Here is a 17,880-nt window from a genome sequence, read left to right as displayed (position 1 = left end):
ATATTTTTTGTTGCATTAAAAATACACCTAAATTTTCACCCTTCTAACACCAACCCCTATTTTTTAATAGCGATATTAATTTATATGACAAAACAATGTTTGGCGGGTCAGCTTATTACATATATAAATGTTATTACCAGTTATAATAATATTATCATAGAAATAGATAACATAATACCATCCATATGTTACGTTAGAGTTCAATGTTACAACGTCTTTGACCGCCAATCTATCTTAAAAACGTAGGTACTGGAATATAAAGCAATAGAATTCACAATTGCAATTTTTTTTTAAAACATAGCCCATTACTCTCTAATAATGTATTTTTGTTTTTGGCGTGTGCACCATTTCATTATCGGCGCTAACGGTTTACGCTGGCGGGGCAATAGTGGAGGATGATGTGATGGAATTCACTAGGAATTTATCAGGATGGTTGCCAGGGGGAACCGCATAGAAGTCAACCTCACAGTACATTGCTAGCAATTGGGTCAACAGAGCAATCCCCTTGCAACAATGGAAAATCTTGGCGACACCTTAGAACACAGAAATTACCTAATGAAACCTAAAGTTAGTTTCTCAAATAACGTCCTCCATTGTGCAATGAAAAATATTTTTTTAAAGAATCTTCTAATTAAGCATTTTTAGAGATACACAACAATAGCGAACAAATTTAAACAATAAATAATACGGAACCCTCAGTATCGAGGTTGTTAATCACGTCTGACCTATTTAATAAGTAAGACTTATCTAAATACCTACAAGAATACTATCATCTCATTACTAGTCATTACGGATACAAAGAGTGACCATGTTTGTTCTAAATCGAGTACAAAGTATAAATAATATTTTTAGACAAGTTAACTTAATAAAGAATGCTTTAGAGAACAATTATCCATTAAAAAGATGGCTGCACGATCACCTAACATTAGCGATATTAGGAGAAAATCTAAGTTTCCCATACGTGTGGTTACGCGATAACTGTCAGTGCGAAATGTGTTTTCATCAATCGGCACGAAGTAGAATATTAGATTGGAGCAATTTCGACCTTGATGTGAAGCCACGAGATGTAGTTAGAGACGAAAATTCCTTGCAAGTGACCTGGACTGATGGACACAAATCCAAGTTTGATCTCAACTGGTTGAAGTTTAGAAGTTTCACTGCAGATAATCAACAGAGGTACAATGAAGCTATTTACAAGCCTAAGAAGATCACTTGGAGCGGAGAACAATTCCAGAAGATTTGTACTAAACATGAATACGATGAAATATTGAATTCTGATAAAGGTCTTTACAATTGGCTTTTAAAGTTATCAACGTATGGTGTAGCTCTTATACAAAATACACCTAATTCTGAGACAGCCATCGATTCTATTGTGGAAAGGATAGGTTTTACAAAAAGAACCCATTACGGAGTCAAATTCATAGTTCAGCATGTCGCTAATACAAGCAACGTCGCGTATTTGTCCAGCAATTTACAGATGCACACTGATCTGCCTTACTATGAATATTGCCCGGGAGCCAACTTGTTACATTGTTTGGTGCAAACCAAGAGTTTAGGCGGTGAAAACTTACTATCTGATGGTCATTTTATAGCTGAACATATAAAGGAAAACTATCCTGATCAATATAAATTACTAACTGAGGTAGAAGTTGAATGGAGCGATATAGGAACAGAGGATAAAAATGATTTTTTTAAACTCTATAGAGCTCCAGTAATATGTTTAGACAAACATGGTGCTGTAACTAGAATTAACTTTTCTATACCCCAAAGAGGTAGCCATTTTCCTGGCACCATAGATATGGTAAAGCCTTGGTATGAAGCTCATAGACTTTTCTTAGCATTAAACCATAGATTTTCAGCTAAATTTAAGACAAAAGAAGGCGACATCCTTGCATTTGATAACATCAGACTGTTGCATGGAAGGAATGCTTATGAAGATAATAATGATAATGTGAGGAAACTCATTGGAGCCTATGTTGATTGGGACGAGATATATTCAAGGTTGCGATGTTTGAAAATTAAATTAAAGAGTGAAGATACAGTGTATTAAATTAACTGAGTTTAATTAAAATTGCGGCAACACGGTTTTATATAATAAACATGGAAGGCACCAAATTATTAGAAATATATCGGAAATGCATTTATAAATCTTAAAATAAGTTACATAAAGTTATATATTTTTTTTTAATATAGTATGGGAGAAATTCTTTTAGTGCTACCAGGTTTTATCTAATAATTACATTGTACATAAATCCCTCAATACAATAAAATATATTTGCTATAAATTTATTATTTCCATATAAACATCCATGTTACAACTCCTTGCAGAAAAACTTCTAAGTGGCAGAATCTCAGTTGACTCTATAGGTTTCTGTTCAATCTCAACTAGAGGAAAATCATCGAAACTAGGATTTGTTGTGATTGCAATTGCTGTAGATTCATTTGTGTGTAGATGTACAGTGAAACTAGTTTCTTCGGGCAAATTAGTAAACTTATCACTTATTGAAGACAGTTTCAGTAAAAAGGCGCGTAGATTCTGCTCGGCTTGTACCAAGTATGCGTCCGTTGTATCATCAAACGACATATTTTTTTGAAAATCGAACACGAATTTTAGTATTGGGCGATAACCACTGTCGGTAATAGCAAATACCACACGGGTTAGGTTCCCGCTCTTGAAACACTCGGAGACACTTCGCAAGCACATATCTATGTAATTATTAATTTCAGGATGAATAGAATGGTATACTATGATACTGTATTTCTTTCTTGTTTCAAATATACTCTTCGGATATACATTGGCGTAATATAAAATAGAATGGAAAGCCACAGACAGGAATTCTACTGTTATGTCTATGAAACAAATATCCATCATCGAGTTCCCAATTATGTGATGAGATGTATGAGACTAATGTTAACAATTTTTTACTGTACAAATAAATTGTGTCCAGATTTCCAGAGTATTTGAAGCAAAGAATATACTACTCATTTGAAGTTAGAATACAATCAAAACATAAACAAATCATGACTGACTGTTTTCGTTCCGAATTCCCGGCGTTTTGACATTGACGTTTTAGTTTGTCTACAGAATAGAGTAGTAGTTGTACAGCTTTTTTGTTCTGTGGTTTTTTGAATTATTTTATATTAATTAAGGTTGTACACCGATTACCCGAGTTTTAAGCATTTTTTCGTTGTACACTTTTAATGTGTAATTATTATAGGGGATTAAAGTATCTAAGCAATTTTAGTATGCTTATTTTTATAGAATATTCATGACTACTAATAAACAATAGAGCCTAGCTACATGGATGGAGGGATTAAAATTATATAATTATAATAATAAAACACTGACAGTCAATTTATGTACATTTTATATTATATTATATTAACAAAAAATCTAATTAAATAATTGATACTGCTACTAATAAATGGTCTTCATTTATCTGGAATAGCTTCCAAACCCTGAAAATTGAGAACATTTTACTTATAATTAATTCTATTAAAGAGCATGTTTGACCAAATTTACGTTTTTATATATTGCAGTTGCTAGTTCTACTCCTGAATTTATATCACAGTATTGCATTTAGAATCAAAAATTTATAGAGATTAATTTAAAAAAGATAAATTTTAGATATATATACCATATCTAAAAATTAATCTCTATAAATTGTGCTACAGAATAGTAACCGCAGTAAGATTAAAATAAAAAAAAATTAACTTTAAAAAATATTTAATCACTTCATAAGTTAATATGAAAATTTTACTTGCACAATATGCATACTGTGCCAATATAATAATAAAATGTTATACATGTTCATTCATTAGAAAATTAATATGAAGTGAAGTTTTTATATTAATTTTCTACATGAACAAATGATTTTTTAATTTGAATAATCCTCATGCAGTCTGCCTTGTATTTATACACATATGTTTAGTTTTCTTACTTTATTGCAAATAAAGCATATTTCTATCTATCTTATTTGACTTTGTGTCAATCAATGGATGAGTTATTTAACAGATACAGTTACTGATCAAATTCTAGTTCACAATTACTAAAGAAAGCAAAACACAAAAACAAAAACCTGATATGGTTCATATTGTTATCAAATTCAAAATATATTACTTTAACCATTATGATTAAGTAACTTGTTAACACAAATCATGAATCCCATAGATTGTGAGTTCCATGATGGGGCGTAGAATAAGTTTACCTCATTCTAAAATTCTACCACCACTTTTAACATGTTTATCTACTCTCACACTTTGTATATTTATATTTTATTAATCGGGCCTTAACATGAATCATTTTATGGCAAATTAAGGTTTACGTCTCAACATTTTGATTAGGTCAGCACATGACCATGGCTAGTGCCACCTAGAGGGGGGAAGGGGATTGTTAATAATGTGGATTGATAACCCCATTGCTAGCAATGTACCATGCCAGGTCGACCTCCATGCGGTTCCCCCTGGAAACCTTAGTGTCAAATTCCTGGTGAATTTGTCACGATGGGCTAACTGACCTGACCTCATGTACATCTTATCATCCTCCACTGGTGTCCCGCCAGCGTAAACCGTTAGCGCAGGCGGGTGCATCATTCCATTATCATCCACAAAAAAAAAGTGCCACCTAGTGGGGGGAAGGGGTTCCCCCTGGAAACCATTGTGTCAAATTCCTGGTGAATTTGTCACAATGGGCTAACTGACCTGACCTCATGCACATCTTATCGTCCTCCACTAGTGCACTGCCAGCGTAGACCGTTGGTGCAGGCGGGTGGACCATATCATTATCATATACAAAAAAAAGTGCCACCTAGTCGAAAATTTCAGAGAAGTAAATACCTTCATTTGCCATACAATTATTCTTGTTAAGACACGGTTCATAATACAAATATTAAACACGTAAGATTAAAACTATGTTTCAACACAATCAAAGTTTGTTTAGGCTGCTTTTTGGTTATAAAAATGATTACTTACATTTGGTTTATAGACATCTCCTGTAAGCAATCGGTCACGCTGGTACATCCTACGATCCCACGTATCAAGCATTGTTCGTCTAAAGTGCTGAAATGTAAATATTTTTTATATCCTGTTTCAAATTAAATATAAAGAATCACGCGAATGCAATTAATAAAAACTATAATAATTTAGTAAATAAATAATATTTTTTAAAAAACAAATATTTATATATATTAATCTCTCGTCGGTTGATCTTAAGATAGTGTTACCTAACAAGTTGCTCATGTGCACTTACATTTCCCAAAACTAAATTGTGAATATGATATAGGCCCCATCCAGGCAAGCCTATTGCAGCAGTTATAATGAAGAAGCTGGGTAGAATTTCGTACCACATTATATATTTTTACTATATATAATTCACTGATAATTCTCTAATTAAAATTCAAGAAAATAAATATAATTATTTATAAAATCTAAGTATGACAGAATGACATAGATTGACTGCACAGAGCAATGACAGCTTTAGCCTCGATTTTCAATAACGCTGTCACTTGATATTTTTTTACATAATATGTTTTACGGTTCTGGATGTCTCTTGACAATATTTTGTGTTACCAGATGAATAAAAATAATAAAAAAATGTAAAACAATACTAATGATGTAGATCTTATTTTAATAAATAGTACCAATTATGTAATTACAATAATGTAGGTATTGTTATTATATATCCACTTAATAAACTTTGTACGATGACCTAATTAGGCTTACAGGACTAGTGTGTATTAGAACAACTAACTAATTTTAATTAGAATATGCAATAAATGTTGTTAAAAGAATAGCGCCATAGGTAGGTGTTTATAGGGTGTATGTATCTTTGTTAAAACTTTTGTTAAAGGTTTTAACAAAGATAGAAAAAACAGTACTGTGTTTTATCAATTTAGTAGAAAAATAATGTGTGTGTATGTAAGTTTACGATTCCAAGAACGTAGCCCACCAAAACCCAAGCCCTGGTAATCTTACTGCAGCGGTTATAATCATAAAGGACGGTAAAATATTGAACCACACATAGCACACTTGATAAGCAAATTATTTTTTCGTAAATATATATTGTAGCAATGTCGCAATCACAAATTAAACAATTTTAGTTATAATTTACTATATTAGAAATCTTTATTTAGCCAAAAGAAAAGAAAAAATCTTTATTTGCTGTAATGACATTGTGTCGTTATAAAATTCTCTTTACTTATTTGCGACCAGTGTTACGATTATGACTTCCAATTCCGCTTCCAAGGAACACAACTGGACAAAGCACAGTTGTCTTAATATAATAAATTATATAATATAATATAATAAGATAAATGTCTGAATAATATTTTGTTGCTACATTAATTTTTAGTCATAGTTATTTTTTTATTCATTGTTTTTAATGTTGTGTTGATAGATAGCAACACTAAGTATCCAATCATCGAAAATGGTAGACGAACCTATCGACTGTGATTTTCCTGTTTGGGGATTATTACCGAAAAAAGAGACGGGGGTTGTGTCCTTTTTAAATAAATATCCTAAATACGATGGCAGAGATACAATTATCGCTATTTTTGACTCCGGCGTTGATCCAGCAGCCGCTGGTTTGCAGGTAAAGAAATGTGTCTCGTCATGGTTTAGTCTAACAATAGTTATTTTTCTTCACTTAATTAATGGTTTTGCTGTGATTTTAGGTGACCAGTACTGGAGAAACGAAGGTTATAGAGAGATACGACTGCAGCGGGTGTGGCGACGTTGATACCAGCACGGTTATAAAAAAAGTTACCGACGGACACATTACCGGCCTGACGGGCCGAAAGTTGAAAGTAAATTATATATTTCTGACTATTTTACGTTGTAAATATTTAAATTTAATATTTTAATTGAATCGGCGAATATCTTTTTGGTTTCAATTTAAGTCTGGTACGTATCTTATCAGCTGTTGGTAGAAAAGTTCATTGACATTTGCTAAACGTCAAACGTACAGCTGTATTTGACAAATTAAAATAGATGTACATGTGTGCTGTTCCTATGGCAATAAAACATTGTAGAATACAGTATATGGTAGAAATAACATATGGTCCAGCTATATTATATTTAAAATAAATATTACAAATTTAACAGCCCATGACAGTATATAGGAATTAGTTTGTTTTATTGTAGATGTTATGGAAAGCATATTTTTTTATTTTTATGGATGATATTGCAATGGTGCACCTGCTCTAACGGTTTACGCTGGCGGGGCACCAGTGGAGGATGATAAGATGAGCATGAAGTCAGCTCAGTTAGTCCATTTTGACAAATTCACCAGGAATTTATCATTTTGGTTTCCAGGGGGAACCGCGTGGAGTTCAACCTGAAATAGTACATTGCTGTAATGGTGTCATGAGTCCACATTACTAAATATCCAATATTCCCCTGTGGAACATATTATATTAAAAGACTTGAGTTTGTACTTCCAGATGAAAGTTATAATCATTTACAACTCCTTCAATGTCAAGCTATATTAATATTAACACAATTACAATCATTTGTAGTAAATATTTGTTTCTGTCTTTTGTTTTATATATAGATATGTTAATATCAGCAATTTCATACTACTTGTGGCATACAATGAAGATTAAAGGCTGTAGCAATGTCATGATATTAGAGATAACATGTTACATTACTGTTTCCTAAAGTGTAATTGTTATATATATTATCTTTAAATTAGAACACAACTGGTAATGTCAGCAGTTTGTTGACAGCAGAAATTAAACACAAACAAATCCATACAGAAACTTTTGTATAAAATTTACCTCTATATATTTAGAAAGATATATATATGAGATATAGATATGACCATATAAATGATGATAATTATCCCACCGTAATAAAAACAAGTAATAAAAGTATATGATATACTATAGACATATAATATTCACACAAAATTCTTGCAAATATAATTCTTAACAATATTTATTTAAGAAAGCAACATACAATTATCTAGCTCATTCTGTATATGACGAGTCTGCATTCCGATAATGACTATGAAAATATGGCTAAACAAAACTGCTTATATTAAGTTTATATATATAAAGATTTTTTTATATTAGAAATAGAAATATAATTTAAGAAAAATAATATATATATAATATATTACATGCTCCATTTTGATGCAGGTCCCAGAAACATGGAAAAACCCCACTGGTACTTATCGTGTCGGTATACTACATCCATTCTCATTGTACCCTTCGAAATTGAGGGAGCGGATACAGGAACACCGCAAAGAGCACCTTTGGGATGTAGGACATAAGCCAGCTTTTGCAGCAGCTAATAAACAATTGCAGGACTTTGAATCAGAAGTTGGTAAGTATAGCTGTAGCTTAGAAATATATGATGATCATATGGATAATGACACATACAATATGGAATGTCAGGCCACTCCCCTCAATTACCTACATTGGTTATCAGATAAGACCATATGGAGGTCATACTGACATGGTACATTATTAGTAGAGAAACTCTCTATTATTGTTATTGTTAGTAATGAAAGAAAGAAAGAAAGAAAAATATATTTATTTGGCGCATACAAAACAATCATACAATATTTTACAAAAATTATAACAAATTATTTTAAAAATACAGCTGCGACCAAATTGGTTCCCACTCAGCTTTGTGTCTGGGCTGTAATGCCCAAACGCTGATTTTCAGTGGAACCTTGTAGAAAATAATTTGAAATATAAAATTTGTGTACCTACTGTTGCCTGCGTGAACGTGCGCTGTTGGTGCTTTTGATAAGGTGTAAGTCTATGCTATGATAATGTATGTAAATGAAAATACACATATAAAACGGTAAAAAATACATATACAGTACGGACAGTCATACAGTGGAAATTTGATTTTCTAATAGAAATTTCTTAAGTTTTTGTTTAAATGTAGATACAGATTTTGAATTTTTAATGGAGCCTAATAAGGCCTCATTTTTTTTTTTATATGGTTGAAAGTGATATAGGTATGCCTACCTGTGCTCGTGTTTAAGCTGGCGGGGTACCAGTGGAGAATGATAAGATGTGCATGAGGTCAGGTCTGTTTAGTTAGCCCATCATGACAAATTCACCAAGAAATTATCACGATGGGGGGATTCCAGGGGGAACTGGGTGGAGGTCAACCTGACATGGTACATTGCTCGTAATAAGATCATCAATCCACATTACTAACAATCCTCTTTCCCCCCTAAGGTCCCATTATTACAATATTTTTTTGTTATTTTCTTTTATTGGGTTGTTTGGGCTATTGCCAGATGTTTGTAGCACCTGTAGCACTGCGACCTATATAGATTTATTGTGTTCACCCTTACTAACAATAACAATAATAATAATAATAAGGCTGGATGATTCACATAGTGTCATCTAGTCAAATTAATCAGAGCTTGTGTTATGGGCTAGATATAGGGCCCATAACACAAGCTCTGATTAATTTGGGTAACTGATATAAATACTTGTTTAGTAGTATTTTGTTTGTGTAAATACATACATAATATAAAAAAATACTCAACTAATACAAACCATCATACTCATGCATAGAAATGTTCAAAGTATCAAACCCATTATCATTGGAAAGTGGTGTGTTAAATCACTAAGTCACTGAGACTGCTACAATCCCCTCCTTACAACCAATCTCTTGTAGTTAACATAGTAAATACAAGTCAATTATGTTGTTTTTTGTTGTATTAATATAAACTTAATATTTGTTCTAAGTTTCGAAGAATCCAACCTTAAGCCTTGAAGACAAGTTTATGAAAGAGGAGCTAGAGGCCAGAGTGGAAGTTTTGCAAAATGCAGAGAAAAAGTACACAGATCTTGGCCCTACATATGACTGTGTTTTGTTTCACGATGGGGAAGTGTGGAGGTAAGTGATATTTGTATTATACTAGCTACTCGCTCCGGCTTTAAATCACTCTATCTATTAAAAAACTGCTTCAACATTTGTTGCGTTTTTTTAAAGATTTAAGTATATATAGGGATAGACAGCGACAGCAACTTCTATACTATGTAATGATGACAAATTATATCTAGCAGTGTACTAATCCGTTATACCACAGAGCCCGTCAGTTATAATAAAAATAATAATCTCAGGACAATTTACATAGCGCCATCTAGTCCCAAGTTAAGCTAGCTAACAAGCATGTGTTATTAGTACTAGATAACTGATACATACAGAGTTTATATAGAGAACATCCAGACGGATACATATAAATATCCTTGAGCTGGATGAAAGATTTCTAGCTAGCTGAAACATGGGGACCTTGTCAAAGGATAGAGATCTTCCCATGCCTACTACCAACAACTCATCTGCTATAGTACCAGTACTGATTGCATACACCCAACGGCCAAAAAAAAAAATTCAGAAGTTACAAAAAATCATACTTATGAATACAAATGTTTGCGCTGTGCGAGGAATCGAACTCGCGAACATCGGAAGTAACGCGCTAATGTAATAATATAAATGTGTTAAACGGCTAAACCACAGAGACTGTTATAATTTCACTTGGTTGCTTCAGGGCATGTATTGATACGTCAGAGAGTGGAGATCTTGCATCTGGACCTTTACTGGGCGAGTACAGTGCAACACATGAGCATACTCACTTAACAGATCTGGATGAGATGACAATCAGCATCAATGTTCATGATGAGGGTCAAACATTGGAAGTTGTTGGAATGTGCTGTAAGTATATTGAAACTATATGTGTGCTGTAGCATGGTGCAGGTGACAGTTTCATTAATATTCGTTTCACTCCTAAAAGTTGCCGAAGATTTATAAATTGTGTCTTAGTATTTCAACTGTACCACATTCGTAATATATTAAATCACAAGCTTAAGCTCGCGGCTTCGCTCGCGTTAAGAATATTATTATTAATTAGGTGTAGTTTTTGCCGGTTTACTTTTGTTTAGCGTGTCTAAAAAAATAGGGCCTACAAAATCTAAGAAGATTTATACAAACTTTCATCCCCTATTTTATCCCTTTGGAGGTAGAATCAATCAATATCCTTTCTTAGCGGATGCCTACGTCATAACATCTACCTGCATGCCAAATTTCAGCCCGATCCATCCAGTGGTTTGGGTTGTGCTTTGATAGATCACTCAAAGGTGACTTGTCAGTCACCTTTGTGTTATATATATTTAGATTAATAATTGTATTAACTTAAATGTAGCAATTGTTAAATGTAAAATTAGTAATTGTCACCCGCACCATGCTATAGCATACACAGTATAATATTTAATATTTTGTAGCAGCATACACATACTACCGGTGTGCTTGCAACTGATCTTTGCAGAACTGCTAATATTTCGCACTATGCTGAGGTTGGTCCTACAATGTAAGCTGCAGGTATGGATGACGCTAGACATATACCAATATATTCGTTCGCGGTTCACATATGCCTCCCCGCACTATTCCGAACTGTACATTTATAAATGACCTGTCGGGACCTCAAGGTCCCAACGGTGGAGCAGTATGCTGGGGCAAGGAGCTTTTGCTCGAGATCCGTACCCAGTGGCCCATATGACCCTGTGAATGATCAGAATCGGAATGGAAAACTGTTATCTCACAGGGCACCTGTAACTCGTTAAAAAAAACAATTAAAATTGCGGAAAATGACTAGTTTTGTGTTGATTATTAATTTAACCTTTTAAAACTGTATATAAATGAGTTTCTAAAAAGCCTGCAAAATTACCATCCGTGGAAAGTGTATTTTAAAAAAAAAACCTTCTAACACTTAATCATCATTACACAGCAACTCATGGAACCCACGTAGCGGCTATTGCATCTGGCTACTTCCCCGACGAGCCTGACAAGAACGGTGTGGCGCCTGGTTCCAAGATCATCTCGCTCACAATCGGCGACAGCAGGCTCGGTTCAATGGAGACTGGTACAGCCTTAATCAGAGCTTGTATCAAGGTCATGGAGCTGTCCAAGAAGATGAAGATTGATGTCATCAATATGAGTTATGGTGAACATGCACATTGGTCCAATGCTGGGTGAGTGCAGTTTTGTTTTATTTGTATAATGTGATTCTGGTTCAATTGCATCATATGAAGAGAATCACAGAGGTCACATTGTCAAGTAAATATTATATGTGTAAATTTTATTTGTAGGACTGGAGTTTAAATTTAATCTAACAATTTCCTTCCTCCTCATGAATTATCTTAGTTTATTTATAGTGAGTATATTGTGAAATAGATAGTAGCCGATTCTCAGACCTAAATATGCCTATAAAATTTCATAAACATTGGTCAAACCGTATCAGAGGAGTATGGCAACTAACATTGTGACTCGAGAATTTTATATATAAGACTATCCACGCGCCCCGGTTTCGCACGGGTGTACATGTATTATATATATAAACCTTCCTCTACAGAATAAAAACCGCTTCAAAATCCGTTGCGTAGTTTTAAAGATTTAACCATACATAGGGACGTACAGCGACGGTAACTTTATTTTATAGTATGTAATGATTGAGGGAGGCGTGTGGTTGGTGGTTGCAGGCGGGTGGGGGAGACGATCTGCGCGGTGGTGAACCGGTACGACGTGGCCTGGGTGGTGTCGGCCGGGAACCACGGGCCGGCACTCGCCACACTCGGCGCGCCGCCCGACCTCGCACAGCCCGTGCTCATCGGTAACACATGCACAATACTCACACCCCATCATTGAAACACAAACATACTCAAAGCCTATCATTGAAATACAAATACAAATAATCTACTCTAATAAACTCAATACAAAAACGTTTGAATAATCATATTTTTTTATTCTACCACTCATTCGGAACGCAGATTCATCACATCTTATTAAAACTTTAATGTACAAATACAAAAATAAAGTGCAACATATATGAACTTAACACAAACCAGAGATTAATGGGAGGTGCATTTGAAGTATGAAATAAAAAGAAAAATAGAAGTAATGTGAAGTAAAAAGAAAGCTAGTGATAATGTAGACAATTAGCAATAAATTTCTATGATGATGATGATGAGTAAGGTGGTGTGCAGGTGTGGGCGCGTACGTGTCGCCGGAGATGATGGCGGCCGCGTACTCCATGCGGGAGAGACTCGGCGGCGGAGCCTTCAGCTGGAGCTCACGAGGACCCGCGCCCGACGGAGGCATCGGGCTCGCCGTGTGCGCCCCCGGCGGCGCCGTCGCATCCGTCGCCAGGTACGCCCCGCACACTACACACTATGACCGGTCCTGCTGCTCGCATCCAATGCCTTCCAGCGATCTTGACCAGAACGTCGGTCCACCTTGATGGAGGCCTTCCCACGCTGCGTTTTCCGCGGTCGCCACTCGAGGACTTTACTGATAGATTCAATACCATAGAGTTTTAACTACCTTTATTACTATGATCTTCCTTATCCTTAATGAATTATAAATAAAATTATAATGACCATTTTGTCCTCAGGTTTACATTACGAAATTCTCAACTAATGAACGGTACTTCAATGGCCGCCCCGCACGTCGCCGGTGTTGTCGGTGAGTTGGTACTCTATCAGGACCCATTTACATTCACTTTAAAACTTTTATCGTACGATCTATTTAGGATCATTGACTTCAAACATTGATGTTAATATGGATCAACGTGCGACGTTCCTGCTTTGTTGATAATCGTCGTGATACTCGACTGCATAATGCGCTCTTGCTCGTACAGGTGGTGTCACGGGTACACGTACAGGTGAATAGAGTGACACATCTGTTTTTGTCTCTTTCTGCACTACTAGAATTATCCATATTATCTTATCATATTATGGAAAGTACATAAAACTCTACCTACTCCTATCACTGGTGATGACTGACGGTTTCTACTTATTATTAGACGCGTACCTATCTGTTTGTGTGCCATTCCAATTAATAAACAAATATAGATCTAAATGAACAACAAAATTCTGATTTGATTATCCGGCTCGAAGGACTAATTTGGGTGGTTTAAGTCTCCAGTTCCGTGATGTGGGCCTGTTCAAGTATTATGTAAGCAGATTTATTATAATTATTTACCGCCCAATTCCACTTGTCAGTAAAAGTAAGCTAAGCTCTTACCCACTCCCCCATGCTTACGTAAAATTTTTTCAATTAATGTATTGATTATTTAGCAAAGACAATGTGAGTGTTGCCATTCGTGTAAAAAAGTAAATACCTACCTATGACGTAATCATCATCTAGATCTACCCCCCATGTCATCCAAAATAAGCAAAGCAAAAAAATAGTGCTTACGTAATACCTGAACGGCCCCTGTTGATTGATTGACATTCCGTTAGTATCTTATGGCTACCCATAGACTTAGTTCTTGTACTCTTATTCTACAGATTGTTGATGTAATATTGTCTTATTTTCTCCTTAGCGGCTTTAATTTCCGGTCTGAAGGACAAGAATCTTCCGTATTCACCGTACTCAATTAAAAGGATGCTGGAAAATTCTGCTACATACCTCAGTCACGTGGAACCCTGGGCGCAAGGTGCAGGATTGGTTAACATCGAGAAGGTACGTTTTTTATATTACTAATATTGCTATTTAAATAATCTGGTTGATTGTAGAAGGATGAGATAAGACCAAGAGCAAACCCATTAATAGTAAAAAAAAAGATAAAAATTTATGGTTGTATGTATTTTTAATGCCGTCATTAAAAATAAGATCTAAGAAAAAATTTTTTTGGAGTGGATGACCTACTATTTTGCTACGAGTACGCCATTTTGTAATGCCAATTCTTAAAAAAATTAAAATTGACACGTAAAAAATAAATTTTTGGGGTGGTCCACTAGTACGAAGTGTATAGAATCTATACGAAGATGGTATTACAATTATAGCTATAGTTTAGTTAGAGACTAGCTGGCGCTGTGTGAAATCTTCAGTCTGTTTTTAATTTTATATTAACAGCTTTTTACTAAATGCAATTGTTGAAGTTGGTTAAAAAACAAAATATATTATAAACTAAAAATGTAATTAGTCTGTGGTCTGTATTCTGTATTATATAGTCTGTAAAGTGTGACTTGTTAAATTGGTGGAATAAAATATTTGTCGAGAATAAAAACTCTGTGTTTGAGTTTTGAAGGTTGTTTTTTAGTGAAAGAATCCTTCACATATAAAAGGCACGGCACTTACGTCCAAAAGTATAAAAAAGCATAAATATCCGCGGACGAAGTGGTGCGTAACAGCTGTTTATAATATTTCCGGGTAGGCGTTCGATTACCTGACGAGCTACCACTCCGTGCCCGAGCGTGACGTCACGTTCAGCATCCAGTGCGGCGCCGCCAACGGCAAGGGCGTGCTGCTGCGGCCGCGCCCCGCAGACCCGCCCCTCGACATCGCGCTCACCGTCGAGCCGCACTTCCTGCACCACCACGACGACGTCGACAGTCAGTATCTATGTTTCATTCCTGCGTACGAATATTTAATTTTTCGAAATATGAAATGGTAATTTTTCGTTTGGTTTAAGTATAGATTTGGGTATACTATATATCTATACTATATAATATTTAAAGTTGAAGAATTTGTTTGTTTGTTTGAACGCGCTAATCTCTGATGGTTCGAATTGAAAATTACTTTTTGTTTTTGTCGAGGAAAGCTTTAAGCTATATAACATTACGCTCCGATCAATAGAAGCAAAGCATCAGTGAAAAGTGTTGCAAAAAAGAAAATATTTGAGGGCTTCCGTTGCGTAAACGGTTTAGTTCGCCAAAAAAATATATATGAGAGAAGTGATCTAAAAAAATGTCCGCGACAGTATACACATGTACACCCGTGCCAAATCGGGGCGGGTCGCTAGTATTATGACAAAAGCTTCTAAATAGTGCAGTGGGGTGGGTCGGAACAGATGCAATAAAATGTATGTAGCGGGCGCGCGTTGCAGACAAGGCGGTGATCCAGAAGCAAATCTCGTTCGGGATGCGGCTGGCGCTGGCGTGCGCGGCCGAGTGGGTCGCCGCGCCCGCGCACCTCGACCTCGCGCACGCCGCGCGGCCCATAGCGCTGCGCGTGCGCACCGCCCGCCTGCCGCCCGGCGCGCACTTCGCCAGGTGAGGACGCGGAGTGGGGGGGGCGCCCGCGCACCTCGACCTCGCGCACGCCGCGCGGCCCATAGCGCTGCGCGTGCGCACCGCCCGCCTGCCGCCCGGCGCGCACTTCGCCAGGTGAGGACGCGGAGTGGGGGGGGCGCCCGCGCACCTCGACCTCGCGCACGCCGCGCGGCCCATAGCGCTGCGCGTGCGCACCGCCCGCCTGCCGCCCGGCGCGCACTTCGCCAGGTGAGGACGCGGAGTGGGGGGGGCGCCCGCGCACCTCGACCTCGCGCACGCCGCGCGGCCCAGAGCGCTGCGCGTGCGCACCGCCCGCCTGCCGCCCGGCGCGCACTTCGCCAGGTGAGGACGCGGAGTGGGGGGGGCGCCCGCGCACCTCGACCTCGCGCACGCCGCGCGGCCCATAGCGCTGCGCGTGCGCACCGCCCGCCTGCCGCCCGGCGCGCACTTCGCCAGGTGAGGACGCGGAGTGGGGGGGGGCGCCCGCGCACCTCGACCTCGCGCACGACGCTGCGCGTGCGCATCGCCAAGCACCTCGAAGCTGCGCTCTATTTTAAACTCCACAGCATTGACTCGATACCAAGATACCACAAATGACGAATACGTAGCGGCATCTCACATAGACAACGCAACAGTGGTAAGATTACCAAGAGACCCATTACACTACGCATCCATATACCCATAGTAATTTGAGTATGGGTACATATTACATACATTCATATGTTCTTACAAATTATCATAAACCTATACACGCACACTCGCATCCACATTAATTCCCAAGCGTGAATATTTATACGTACATATTTGTAATAACATACCTTTTCATACACTGGCATATGCATCTACTTGTACACGCACTTATCACCTACAAACACGGATACTATCCGCATCCATACATAATCACAAGCATCCCTCTCTGTATTTTCGTACATCCATCCTCATCCATATGCACGTGCAGCCACACATCCCTTAGAGGTTCTGTGACAGCATATGTCTGCCTACAAGCCTCACGGTCGGCCATGACCGTAAGAATCCCCAAGGAGAAGCCCCCTCTGAATGTGTGTATGTGTACGCAGTGTGAACGCGTACGACGTGAACTGTCCGGAGCGCGGCGCGGTGTTCCGCGTGCCCATCACCGTGCTGCAGCCCGTCTCCCCCGCACCCCACGCGCCCTTCACTGCCACCGACGTGCTGTTCCGCCCCGCACACATCGCTCGTCACTTCCTCATACGTGAGTATCCGCTCCTTATATATGCTGCTGATAAAAAAACATTACATATCTCTAAAAGTGGGGTGGTTATATGTAGTCGACATCGATTGGAGACCATTTAACGGTATTCGAGCAAACTGACGACTATATATAGACTATAGAACAGATGGCGCTGTATTGAAAGTAGGCGGCAATATGATTTCGTTTTGTTACTGCACATGTAGGTGTAAGGCATTTTTATAAGAGTAAAAACTTTTTTAGTTCAACAATCAAAAATCACTGATTGTTTTATTTATTTAACGCAATAACACGCTGTGGTAGTCCAAAGTTTGGTATGGAGTTGTAAATTTTTTGGTCCTTCGAGCCGGATAATTTTGATACAGTGCCATCTGTTACGCATACTATTGCTACTTTTAAAGTTATATTGCATAAAGCAACAAGATTATGTAATGACATTTAATTACCAGCTCCTAACGGAGCGACATGGGGCGTGCTGAAGATGTGGACATCGGATCAGGAAAAGACGGGCAGGTTCCTAGTGCACACGATGCAGTTGCTGCCGCGGCGCAGTTGCCGCTGTCACGAGACGCAGAAGATGGTTAACGTCACTGGGGAAGCACCGACCCTGCTCCCATTCCAAGTTGTGGTGAG

The 17,880-nt window shown here is 37.5% G+C and overlaps 3 protein-coding genes across 3 annotated transcripts in view; 2 read left to right on the top strand and 1 right to left on the bottom strand.

The window, feature by feature from the left end:
- Positions 1-762: 762 nt before the first annotated feature.
- On the top strand, positions 763-2,132 carry LOC131842423 (gamma-butyrobetaine dioxygenase-like). The gene has a single exon (XM_059190953.1). It carries the CDS (start codon positions 809-811, stop codon positions 2,048-2,050), a length of 1,242 nt encoding a protein of 413 aa, XP_059046936.1. The 5' UTR covers positions 763-808; the 3' UTR covers positions 2,051-2,132.
- Positions 2,133-2,143: 11 nt separating this feature from the next.
- On the bottom strand, positions 2,144-2,961 carry LOC131842424 (mitotic spindle assembly checkpoint protein MAD2B). The gene has a single exon (XM_059190954.1). The coding sequence runs from the start codon at positions 2,870-2,872 to the stop codon at positions 2,279-2,281; it is 594 nt and encodes a 197-aa protein (XP_059046937.1). The 5' UTR covers positions 2,873-2,961; the 3' UTR covers positions 2,144-2,278.
- A 3,451-nt stretch (positions 2,962-6,412) lies between these two features.
- Positions 6,413-17,880, top strand: part of LOC131842416 (tripeptidyl-peptidase 2) — a 28,368-nt gene continuing 16,900 nt past the window's right edge. The window contains exons 1-14 of the mRNA XM_059190949.1: positions 6,413-6,589; positions 6,672-6,803; positions 8,139-8,325; positions 9,717-9,867; positions 10,520-10,683; positions 11,753-11,996; positions 12,504-12,634; positions 13,008-13,170; positions 13,415-13,485; positions 14,348-14,487; positions 15,182-15,359; positions 15,854-16,019; positions 17,096-17,250; positions 17,697-17,875. Coding sequence (XP_059046932.1) covers positions 6,425-6,589; positions 6,672-6,803; positions 8,139-8,325; positions 9,717-9,867; positions 10,520-10,683; positions 11,753-11,996; positions 12,504-12,634; positions 13,008-13,170; positions 13,415-13,485; positions 14,348-14,487; positions 15,182-15,359; positions 15,854-16,019; positions 17,096-17,250; positions 17,697-17,875 — 2,226 coding nt within the window. The 5' untranslated portion in view covers positions 6,413-6,424. The remainder of the gene's footprint in view (positions 6,590-6,671; positions 6,804-8,138; positions 8,326-9,716; positions 9,868-10,519; positions 10,684-11,752; positions 11,997-12,503; positions 12,635-13,007; positions 13,171-13,414; positions 13,486-14,347; positions 14,488-15,181; positions 15,360-15,853; positions 16,020-17,095; positions 17,251-17,696; positions 17,876-17,880) is intronic.

Source organism: Achroia grisella, unplaced genomic scaffold (genome assembly GCF_030625045.1).
Source record: "Achroia grisella isolate CSIRO2021 unplaced genomic scaffold, CSIRO_AGI_Agris_v1 utg2183, whole genome shotgun sequence".
Lineage (NCBI taxonomy): Eukaryota > Metazoa > Arthropoda > Insecta > Lepidoptera > Pyralidae > Achroia > Achroia grisella.
This window is presented reverse-complemented; position numbering and strand designations above follow the sequence as displayed.